At 43.0% G+C, this 10,866-nt stretch overlaps 2 protein-coding genes across 18 annotated transcripts in view; one reads left to right on the top strand and one right to left on the bottom strand.

Moving 5' to 3' along the window:
• The window catches only part of LOC126383017 (complement factor H-like), a 66,367-nt gene that overhangs the window by 39,761 nt on the left and 15,740 nt on the right, over positions 1-10,866 (top strand). The gene's annotated exons all lie outside the window — the stretch shown is intronic.
• On the bottom strand, positions 5,019-8,132 carry LOC126383037 (uncharacterized). The gene is made up of 4 exons (XM_050033411.1): positions 6,367-8,132; positions 6,128-6,174; positions 5,479-5,883; positions 5,019-5,109 (listed from the first exon to the last, which is right to left on the bottom strand). Exons 1-4 carry the CDS (start codon positions 6,472-6,474, stop codon positions 5,037-5,039), a joined length of 633 nt encoding a protein of 210 aa, XP_049889368.1. The 5' UTR covers positions 6,475-8,132; the 3' UTR covers positions 5,019-5,036.

Here is a 10,866-nt window from a genome sequence, read left to right as displayed (position 1 = left end):
CATTTGATTGATTTTGATTTGAAAGTTTATTTTGAACATTAAAAAAGAAAAGAAAGCAACAACAACAGACAATGAAAAGATTGTTCAAAAAGGAGTGGAAAGAAGTCGAAATTTCATCCCACCCCTTCATAAGAAAGAAACTGATCATTTGCGGACACTTAATAGCACCATTAATTAGTGCCAACATTTTTTGTTGTTGGAAGAAATGATCCCTGTTAAAGATAATGGGCCTAATTGACAGCTTTGCGGCTGGAAATGTGGAAAGTAGCCTATCATGTCTACACTTCATGGTGTTTGAGGGATTTTCCTTTTTGTTTTTTAAAGGGGGAGACTCGGTATATTTCTGCACAGCTGTTAATTTCTAACACAGCTCAATATCAGGATGACTTTATTCAGACTATCAATTTGGTGTTGATATGATTTAATTGTGGCGTCAGCTTTAAGCTTTATTGTAGCATATATAACGTTATGACAAAGAAGACCAATTTATCAGACGCAATGATGTTAGACGATAATTGTAATACACGCAATTCATCTGCGCAGCATTGATTTCATGGGATTCAAGGGTGAGATCAGTGTCAGATGTACAGGTACAGGTACTGCAGCTACTTGAACCAGTGATGAATAATTTAACCAACACATAATTTTATTTGCTACCTTGCAAACAACCAAAGCTACGCCACCTACCTGTCCAACAGACAACAGGTCAACTCTGCATCACTTTTCATGCCCATCCTCTCCCTTAGTGCTCGCCAGTGAGAGTGAAAGTGAAAGCCAACCCTTGATTTACTCTCACTTTGGAACAAATTTTGCCTGCCTGGTGTTTCACCTCCTTCTTGGATGTGTGCTGTTTATGGTAGTCCTGAACTCACCTGAGCCCAACTCACAGATTTGGTTTAGGTTAAGGTTTAGGTTTAGTTTAGTTTAGTTTAGTGCAAATTAATAAACACATGTGGTAAAAAAAATGCCTGAATTAGCCAGAAGACTATTTTTCATCTGTGATGCCTTGGCCGAGATGATACAAAAGGCTACCTAAGATTCAACAATGCACAAAAAACAAACAAACAAATAGTCAAAATGACACAAAAAAGAAAAAGAAAACAGGGCCTGCAGTTTAAAAAGACTTATTTGAACACATCAACAGGAAATGATGATAGATGCCCCCTGTTGTTGACCTCTACTTAACTGCAAATGTAAAATGTTTCATATTTAAAAGGCACTAGCAAACTAACGAGGGATACTCCAGGCAATTATTGGGCAATATTGCAACAGCATATATGTCATCACTCCAGCTCTTTTTATATCACCATTTCTTGGTGTACAGATTCATTATATGGTATATGTATTCCCCATGACTCACTTTAATTTCTCTTAGCAAGTATGTTGCCATGTTGCCCTAAAGAGAAGCCCAACCTCATGTATGTTCTCAAGTCAACATACCTTTACTGTCTGTTATATGATGTTGTCTTGAGACCTTCACTGTGTCTAACCTGTTTAACAGCTGCAGGAAGTTTGTTGATCTGGTGGGGTTTCGGAGATGAGACCACAATCCTGTTGTCCTTCTCTGGAACTGTAAAAGACGTCCACATCGCGACATGTTTTGCCTCTAGACAGCGTGCTGCAGTTGTTCTTCTTCTTCTTAGCTGTGTTTATTGGCGACTCGCAGACGAAGTTTAAAGGCACATGTCCCTCCACCCACTGTGTCGGGTGTGTTGACACTGCCCTTGTTAAATAAGTGAAAGCAGCCTGGCTTCATATTATCGACCCTATTTATCGCATAAGAATAAAAATGTTCCATTATCGGCCGATATATGTCGTGAAAAACTATTACAGCATTATGATAGTAGTATCAGAACAGTCCCTGTGTGGACCTGTACAAACACTGAATGTTATTTTAGTACATGTATTTCAAACTGTGACATAGAGGGACCATGACTCAAAAAACACTTTCCCTCAATAAAATGGCCGCAAACACCTTCATGTGACAGCCTGTACATAAACCACATAGTCACTTTGACCACAACATTTAAAGGCTGTTAGAGAACCATTAAAGCAAAGTTCCTGTTCACTGAGCCTCATTTAGACTGTAAGACTTACACTGGTACTGACAGGCAGGAAAATACAAAGAGTTAATTTATTTATATATTTTATTCATTTAGTTTTTTATATATATATATATACATATATACACAAATAATAAATATATATGTATATATGTATATATAATATCTTATCTAGTGTGGCCAATTAACCTTATGTGCGTGTCTTTGGACTGTGGAAGGAAATCAGAGCACCTGGAGAAAACCCAGGCTTACACGGGGAGAATATGTGAACTCCACACAGAAGGGCCCAGCTGCCTGATGGACGTGAACCTGGGACCCTCTTGCTGTGAGGTGACAGTGCTCACCACTGCACCACCGTGCCACCACAGGCCAAAACATAACACAACATCTGTCTAAGTGTAGGCAAGGCCTTACACTCCTCCCCAGAGAGCAAGCCGTGCTGGAACAATACCAAACCGTCTCTGCAGCGTGACAATAACAGTTCTGTCAGAGATCACTTCCAACATGGTGTCACTGCTGACGAGCAGAGAGGGATTGGTTCTGCTGTCCAGCAACTGTGGGGCGACTGTGGCAAGGAAAAACTCCCTTTGGGAGGAAGAAACCTTGGGAGGAACCTGGCTCTCTGGGGGGACGGTGGCCCTTCCTCCTGAGGGCTGTGACATATCCAGCTGCTCCTGGTCACGGGGCATCTTCTTCTGTCCTTAGGTTGTTGTCCATCCCTCAGTGGTCGTCATGGTCCTCCATCGCCAACCTCCACGTTCACCACTTGGAGAAATGAAAACATACTTACCTTCCTTCCTCGCATGGAGACAGAAGCGATGTCCTTCCTGCAGCAGAGGAAGCTTCGATTAATCATTGACATTATCACTGAAACTTCAATGCCTGGTATTTAGGACAGCTCTAGACTACCTCCTCTCGTCCAACAATGTTCCCTTCCTGGAGTTCTACAAGTTCTTCAAGAGTGTCCACCTTTCCAGCTCCTGTTTTACTCCTGAAAATACAGACAGTACATCCATGTGTTTCAAACCATCTTTCTATTTCTGGACCTCAGTGAAGGATGTCAACAGTGTTGTCTTCTTACATGTCTCTTGTAAAACAGGATGTAAGCTGTCTTCTGCCGCTCTTCACAGACTGACCAGCCTGATGTTTCAGTGACCACTGAGTCGTTGAAGTTGAGCCAGCGGTCAGTGGGCTCGTCCGGACGGTCATCTGGATGGACGCCGTCGCTGATGTAGTGTCCTAACAGGAGAGAGAATGTTGTTAACACTTTAAGATGCAGCAGAGAAGGTTAACTTACTTCAGGTGATTCCAGAAACTGTAATTGTATATTTTTTTATATGTGCTTCCCTCTTTCCCAATTTAAACAATGATTTGGTTGAGCTTTCTAACACGCAGTAACACAGGTGAAGTCACAGTAATGGCCTGGTTAAACCACTAAGTGGCAGAGTTAAATGACTGAACTACTCATAGGGCTACAGAAGGTCTTACCTGATTCTCCAGTGGAGCCCAAATGGCTGATGACGCTGACTAAGCTGTAGCAGCCGCCATCCTGTTTGCAGGACACCACCAGGTCTCTGACCAGCTCGACAGGGTATTTGACCTTCTCCACCTCGTAGTACGAAGTGAAGCGGAAACGCTTCAGGTGGAAGATGAGCACTCTGTAGAAGAAGAAGAGGAAAAAGGGTTAGAAAGATATCACAGTGCTTTAAATGTTTTCTATATTTGATGTCTTGTTGAACTTCAAAGGTCTCTTGGAGCGCAGTTTGGGAACCACTCAGGTGTTAGATCATGTCTGATGGAGATGATGTCACTCACCTTGGCAGGGTCTCAAAGGCCAACCTCTGGCCCGATGTGTTTCCCCCGCACTCGCACTCGCATCTGTACTCCAACTCTGTCTCCTACAGAACAGAGACAACAGGCTGTGTGTTATAAACTGGTAAACACACACACACACACACACACACACACACACACACACAGAACCCATGTGTGTTCAGTCAGTGATGATGTGACTGATGGAGGACAGGTGGATCTTACCTTCAGGTACTCCTGGAGCATGTCTTCCACAGACCCTCCAGGAAGCAGATCCAGAGACAGGTTGGTGTACACCTCCTGTCGTTTTGACTCGGCTCCACACCTGCACATTAAAGGAACAGTACACATGAAAATAAGGTCACAGAGGTCAAGACGAGGCCTCCTGCTGGACCAGACCAGGGGCTTCTCTTGTTAGGGGGACAGTGTTTTTGTGATGTTGATGTTTTACCGCTTGCATGTCCTGGTGTTCTCCATCTTGAACACCAGGTGGTCCTCCACAGGGCAGGTGTACTTCCTGCCCATGCAGACTGCAGTGTTTTGCAGCGTAGGGGACAGGCTCCACATCTGGTTCAGGACCGATATCAGGAACTCATGAGCGTCCTGAGAAACACAGAAACACACAGGGGAGTTTAGATACAGAGGAGAAACTATGAGGAGGTGAAATAATGGAAATGGAAATCAGCTGACTCACTTTTTGTTCAGAGTCGCTGAACTCGGGCGCCTGAACCGAGACCTCCTCCTTAAATGAGTGCAGGAGGGCCACCTTAATGATGGGGCCTGTGGAAGTGTGGACCTCTTTGATCGCTGTGAATCTTCTGCAGAGGGTGAAAAAGAAGAGATACATGTGTTACATTTTGTTCTTCCAACCTGAGGGTGACATGACATGGCGTGTGACATGGCAGGGCTGCTGTACCTCATCAGTTGGGCCTCAGGAACTGAACTCCAGATCGGCTCCTGGCAGCTGATGTCCCTGACCAACGTCTCCAGTGTCAGGAGACTCTGCAGGCTGGAGTTCATATAACAGCTCTGCCCAATGTTTGGAAATCTGACACACAAACACAACCAGTTAAAACACACATCAACATCATGACTTCTTCACTGACCAGTCACAAACTGGGTCTCATTTTCAGATTCACGCTGGTTCTCATGCAGATGTACTCACCCGAAGCAGCTGATCGATGTGTTGCTCCCCTTTACACCACCACTGACGCCGACGCCGCTCGCTGTGTTGCTGCAGAGAGACAAAAATGATATGATGTAATGATGAGCTGGGAGTGTGCTGCACATTTAATCTAAGTCTTTTAAAAGGGTTTGAGCAAATTAACCAGCAGGGAGAAAAATAATTAGGGTAGACAAAATGACAGAAACTCTTAGCAACAGATGAATTTCACAGGATGTTCCTGAACACCTGTTATACCTCCATGTTGGACAGCGACAGTTGCCAAACACTGGTTGCTATGTGTTCATATATATATATATATATATATATATATATATTGCATTTAAGTCTGATATGATCAAAACACTGAACTGTCCTTTAGTTTAATCTAAGATATTGATTCAAAGTGATCAGTACACATGGAGGTAGTTTTTAACGGACCTGTAGAATCGCTCCATCAGCACATCGATGATGTCCTCTGTCGTCATGGCGTTGTCGGGCAACCCAGGCAGCAAGAAGTCATCGTCAAACAGGTGTGACTGCCCGCCAGAGAGTGAAAAGAGTTTCTTCTCCCCCGAGACAAGCGGTGCCACCTCTTCCTGTTGAGGAAGTGTCCTCATCTCTTGCTCCTGGGTCGTCTCATCCTCACTGGTGTCTTCCTCCTTTGTCTCTTTTTCATTGATGTCCTGAACTGAGACCACGTCTTGTTCGGTTGTCTCTTGCTCCTGGGTCATCCCGTCCTCACTGGTCTCGTCCTCCTTTGTCTCATTGATGTCCTGAACTGAGACCACGTCTTGTTGGGTGGTGTCTTGCTCCGTGGTGGTCTCGTCTGGTGTTTCAGGACTGCTGCAGGAAGAAGAAACACTCTGACATTTACTGTTTGTTTGATTGATTATTGGCTCATAGAATAAGTGACAGAAAGGCGTGTAAAGTTTGTCGGACAGAAACTGTTGGCAAACATGTATGTCAAATATACAAACAATCATATTGTCGCCAAGTGAGATCATCATGAGGAAAAAGATGATATTATGTCACAGGCAGAGACAGAGAGGTAGTACTTTAAGTAGCAGCATTAAATCAATGTTGTTACCTTGTCTTAGGTTCCTTCTGTCCTTCGTCGTTGTCATCCTCAGCAGCCTGTTGGAGGAAAAACAAACTCTCATGATCCAATCATCCTCAGCAGCCTGTTGGAGGAAAAACAAACTCTCATGATCCAATGATGCAAAGACACACTAACAAACTGTATCAGTTTTGTACAGCGCTGTCATTCAGTCCTGACTCGTAACTCTGTGGCTAACATTGAGTTCTGGCTCTTTCTGTGAAACATACCTTGAAACGAACAAACAGCCGAGACCACCAAGGAGTCTTCTTCGGCTTCAGTTTCACCTCTGTTGATGTCACTGCTGAGGTGGGGTCACTGGTGCAGGAGAGAAACATGGTTTGTTATTTCAATGTAAACTTCATTTTTATTTGCCAAAGTTTGGCAGGTTTTGGTTTCAGGTTTGGAAACAAAAAAAAGTCTTCAGGATTCAATTTCTTACCTTTCGTTTCGTCCCTCGGTGTCCTTTTGTGTCATTTGTGTCTTCTGTTGAGTAAAAAGAAAACAATAATGAGTGAAAGATGTCAAACATTTCCAGCTTTGTGGTTACTTACAACTAAAAAGTCTAAATATGAATGTTACAGTTGACTAAAATGAGTTTAACACGATGCTCTGACATGTTCTGTCACTCGTACCTGGCTCTGACCGAAGAGGCGTTTCATTATCCTCCTGGTCTTTTTGTGTTTTCTGGTCTTAGCTGGCTTCGCTGAGACCGGAGCAGAGGTGGCAGCATCACTGTTAGTAAAGAGAAAAACAGATCATTTTTAGTCAGAAATAAATCACTGATCATTTGCAAGAATGATCTCAAGAGGTTAATCACTTACAACATATGAAATCATACAATACACTAAATAATAAGAGTCTGGAGATACGATACGTATCACGATACAGGGGTTATCATTCAATATATTGTGATACCGAAGCAAGGTGATATATTGGGATTTTACGTGAACATAAAGTATCAGTTTTCCTACCTCATGTGAGAGCTTGAGCAGGGTTTGCTTGTATCTGCCATGTGTTCCTCTGCAGGTGTTTTATTTGTCTGTTGAGAAAAGAGAAAAATACGTTGAACATCGACAGAAAAGAGGAAAAATAATGTTTCTGTACAGTTGACAGGCGCTCACACAAAATATGTACAAGCCATCTAACTGGAGAAAAGTTTTTCTGTCCACAAGGTCACACAGAAAGTCAAAAATCTACAGAAAATGGTGTCCGTCATCTGTGAAACAAACCTGTTGTCGAATACCACACAGTCTAAACATGGTGGTAGCTCCTCTGGTCACTTGTGACTTTCTAAACTGTCTGGTACTTGTACTGATTCAGTAGCTCCTGTGGTTGCTTGTGTCTTTTTAAACTCACTGGTATATGTAGTGATTCAGTTCCGTGAGTCAGAACAGAATGGCTCTAGAATGCTAAGCCCCTTATGATGGTTCCACAAGCTGCCAGAGTTACCATGGAGCCCTAACATGGAGCCCTAACATGGAGCCCTAACATGGAGCCACACTGTCACTATCTGAAGAATTATTTCATAAATAAATATGTTAAGGTCTGGTTTTGGTCTCACAACTGGAAGCACTGGTCTATACAGTGCCCTGGGAGAAAAGTTTTTTCTGTTCACAAGGCGTCAAAACAAGTAAGAAAAATCTACAGAGGATGGTGTCAGTCATCTGTGAAACAAACCTTTAGTCGAATACCACACAGTCCAAACATGGTGGTAGCTCCTCTGGTCGCTTGCAACTTCTTAAAACCGTCTGGTACTTGTGGTGTTCCTGAAGCTCCTCTGGTCACTCCTGACTTTTCAAACTCACTGGTACTTAGTGATTTCTGTCCAGTTCTAGAATGTCCTCTTTGGTGGTTTGCTAAGCCCCGCCCCTTTATAATGGTCCCTCAAGCTGTCAGAGCTAACATGGAGCCTACACCAACTGACTGCACTCCCTAAAGAAATATTGGCTTTTTTTTTTTTTTTTTTTTTTTTAAAGGAAACACTTTCTATGAAGACCACATCTATTTAAGCAATATCACACGAGAGGAAGTGATGTTATACTTGCATATCGTCACGGCTGTGATTCAGTCATAGGCCAAAGACAATCACAGCCGTGACGATATACGAGTATAACATCACGAGCTCGAGTGTGATATTGCTTTTATACAACAGTTCAACAGTTAAATAAGCAAGGCTGATTAAGAAATGTTGAAAAATGAGGACAAAATAGATAATTTAAGCATTTTATTTGTCTTCCGCCAACAAAAATAGTTCCCTCAGGACTCCGCTGTCACCGTTGCTATGTAACGCAAACATGGTGCCTACTCTTTATACACATTTATCTGCACATTTCCATTAATTGTACAGCCGGTGAAATAAGTCTCTGGTGACTGCATGGTGGACTGTCGCTTCACAGGCACAGCCGACTCTGCCTTCTGATCTGACAGTATGTTGCTCCATCGTTTCCTGCTCTCCATGGATGGCTTCCAGTAGCTTTTTAACGAGCTCTCAGACCTGCAAGACAAAAGGTATATTTTAGGGCCCAACTCCTAATTAGAAGACTAACTTTACACATAGGCTACGTTAAAACAACATCATACCTGTGCCCACTCACTGTCATGATCTCCCTTGTTTCAAGTCCCGCATCTGACAGCTTCTGTATGGCAGTCGCCCTGAGGCTGTGACTGGTGTAGATAGCTGTTGTCCCCGCCTCTTTACAAATCTCCAGCAACATCTGTACGAGTGACTTTATTCCCAGCGGAGCTTTAGTGTACCAGATATTGTCTGTGTGAGCTGCTGTCATCCTGGGCTTCAGATAAAGGGCATTTGCATCTGGTGGAAGTTTGTTTAAATACTTTTCCAGGGATGCAACTGGGCAGAGGGGGTTACCTGGCTCCTCGTACATAGCACCTCTCCTATTTTCCCTGTCCCTCTCCATTGGGTCTTTGTGATGATGCAGCTCTTCTGATCTGCTTGACCACTCCTTTGAAAACGCTATTAGCTGGCGTGAATTCTGAGTCCTGCATTAAATTCCACCAACGGCTGACAGGAGGCTCTCTGATGTAGCGGTTTGGACCAGCGTGAAGTCCGAGATAACTGCTGATCCCATAAAGCTCTCCTTTGGTTGTCCGCGCTGAGCCATAAAACTCCCTCAAAACTTCACTCAGCTCTGTTTTCTCAATGGACTGGAAGTCGATGGTCATTTCTTTTGCACGCAGCCAAGTTTGAAAGCAGTTGACGGCCCATTTTGTCTGCCTCACAGTGTTAGCTTCGTTCTTGCTTTTCTCCAAGTCATTGAGCTCCGCTGATGAAACACTGACACACCTGGATGTGTGCTCAGATGGATTCAGCTTCTCCTCTCCCTCATCTTCCTCTGATGACCATTCATAGTTCAATTCAAAACTTATTTTAGGAAATAAATCCATATTTTTGGCTGTTTGACAGTGGATGAATTAATTAGCCTACAACGCAACTGCTGACCTAACTGACACTAACCGTCAGTTTTAATTTGATTGTTGATTGCAATCAGCTGTGAGGCGGAGTGATACATACACAGTGAAATAACCATGATGTTGTACTCCAGTATCGTCACGGTTTGACTGTCTCTCAACCAATCAGATTGCAGGGCCGGAACTAACTGTTGTATAAAATGCTATGATGACTGGAGGTCAGTACCCACATGATGGTCTGAGGACAACACCATGTAACACAGAATAAAACAATGTTGACTTGAGAACATATATGAGGTTGGGTTACTTTTTAGGGCAACATGGCCTGGCAACATACAGAAATATAAGTGAGCTGTAGGGAATTCATATACCATATAATGAATCTGATTGGCTTCTGGAGCCAGCCTCAAGTGGCCATTAGAGAAACTGCAACCCACTCTTACTCTGAAGTCATTGAAATCCTGCGCTTGGTCAGTGACTTCCAGCGCCAGGCACCGACAAGAAAAGCTGTCCTTTCATGTCTGCATAATACACGGCCAGTCGCCAATTAAAATGCAACAAGAAATCGTAATATAAAAAATGCTAGAGTGTCGCCATATCTGCTGTTGCAATATTGCCCCAAAATTACCCAGAGTATCACTCCATATTTTGCTGGTTCCTTTTAAATATGGAAATTATTACATTTGCAATAAAGTGGAAGTCAACAATGTTTAGCTAACATGCTATCTAGCTAGTGTCAACAATTTTAAAGTGATGTTGTGTTAACAAGGTACAGACGCCTGCCAAGCAACAGACCACAGTTGGAGATCAAAAAAACCTACAAAACTATTTGTGATTTAGCCAGTCATTGCTGTGTTTCCAGCAGTTTTCAGGCACAAAAGGCGGTAATTTTTTTGTCAAGACATTGCTGCTTTTCCTGCTGGGATTGTGCACCCCAAACTGGACATTTTAAGAGAAAACAAAATTATTGTAAATTGTAAAACTATAAATCATAAAATCAAGTAAGATTTTAAGAGTTGCAGCAGTGAAGCGTAAATAGAAAGAGTTTCTGACCTGTTTTAGGAAGTCAGAGCTAGTTAAAGGCTCAATGAACAGATATGTTTTTAGGTTTCTTTCAAAAATACTTAGCGAGCTAGCCTCCCTGATATCTATAGGTAGTGTGTTCCATAGTTTGGGGGCGTAATCGACAACGGCTGCATCCTGATCTTCTTCCAGCTGTTGCTGGGAACCTCCAATAAGCCAGCAGCAGATGATCGCAGTGTTCTTGGAGGCAAATAGTTAACAAGGCAGTTAGCAAT

Source organism: Epinephelus moara, chromosome 21, assembly GCF_006386435.1.
Source record: "Epinephelus moara isolate mb chromosome 21, YSFRI_EMoa_1.0, whole genome shotgun sequence".
Classification (NCBI taxonomy): Eukaryota; Metazoa; Chordata; class Actinopteri; order Perciformes; family Serranidae; genus Epinephelus; species Epinephelus moara.
The sequence above is the reverse complement of the archived record's forward strand: the minus strand, read 5'-3'. Positions and strand labels throughout refer to the sequence as shown.

Bases quoted from the DNA above. Each gene is read 5' to 3' on its own strand.
- LOC126383037 (XM_050033411.1), bottom strand. From the start codon at position 6,474: ATGTTTCTCTCCTGCACCAGTGACCCCACCTCAGCAGTGACATCAACA. The intron at 5,884-6,127 runs GTAACAACATTG...TTCTTCCTGCAG, and splicing joins CAGAAGGAACCTAAGACAAG to CAGTCCTGAAACACCAGACG. The intron at 5,110-5,478 runs GTCCGTTAAAAA...GTCTCTCTGCAG, and splicing joins CTGATGGAGCGATTCTACAG to CAACACAGCGAGCGGCGTCG.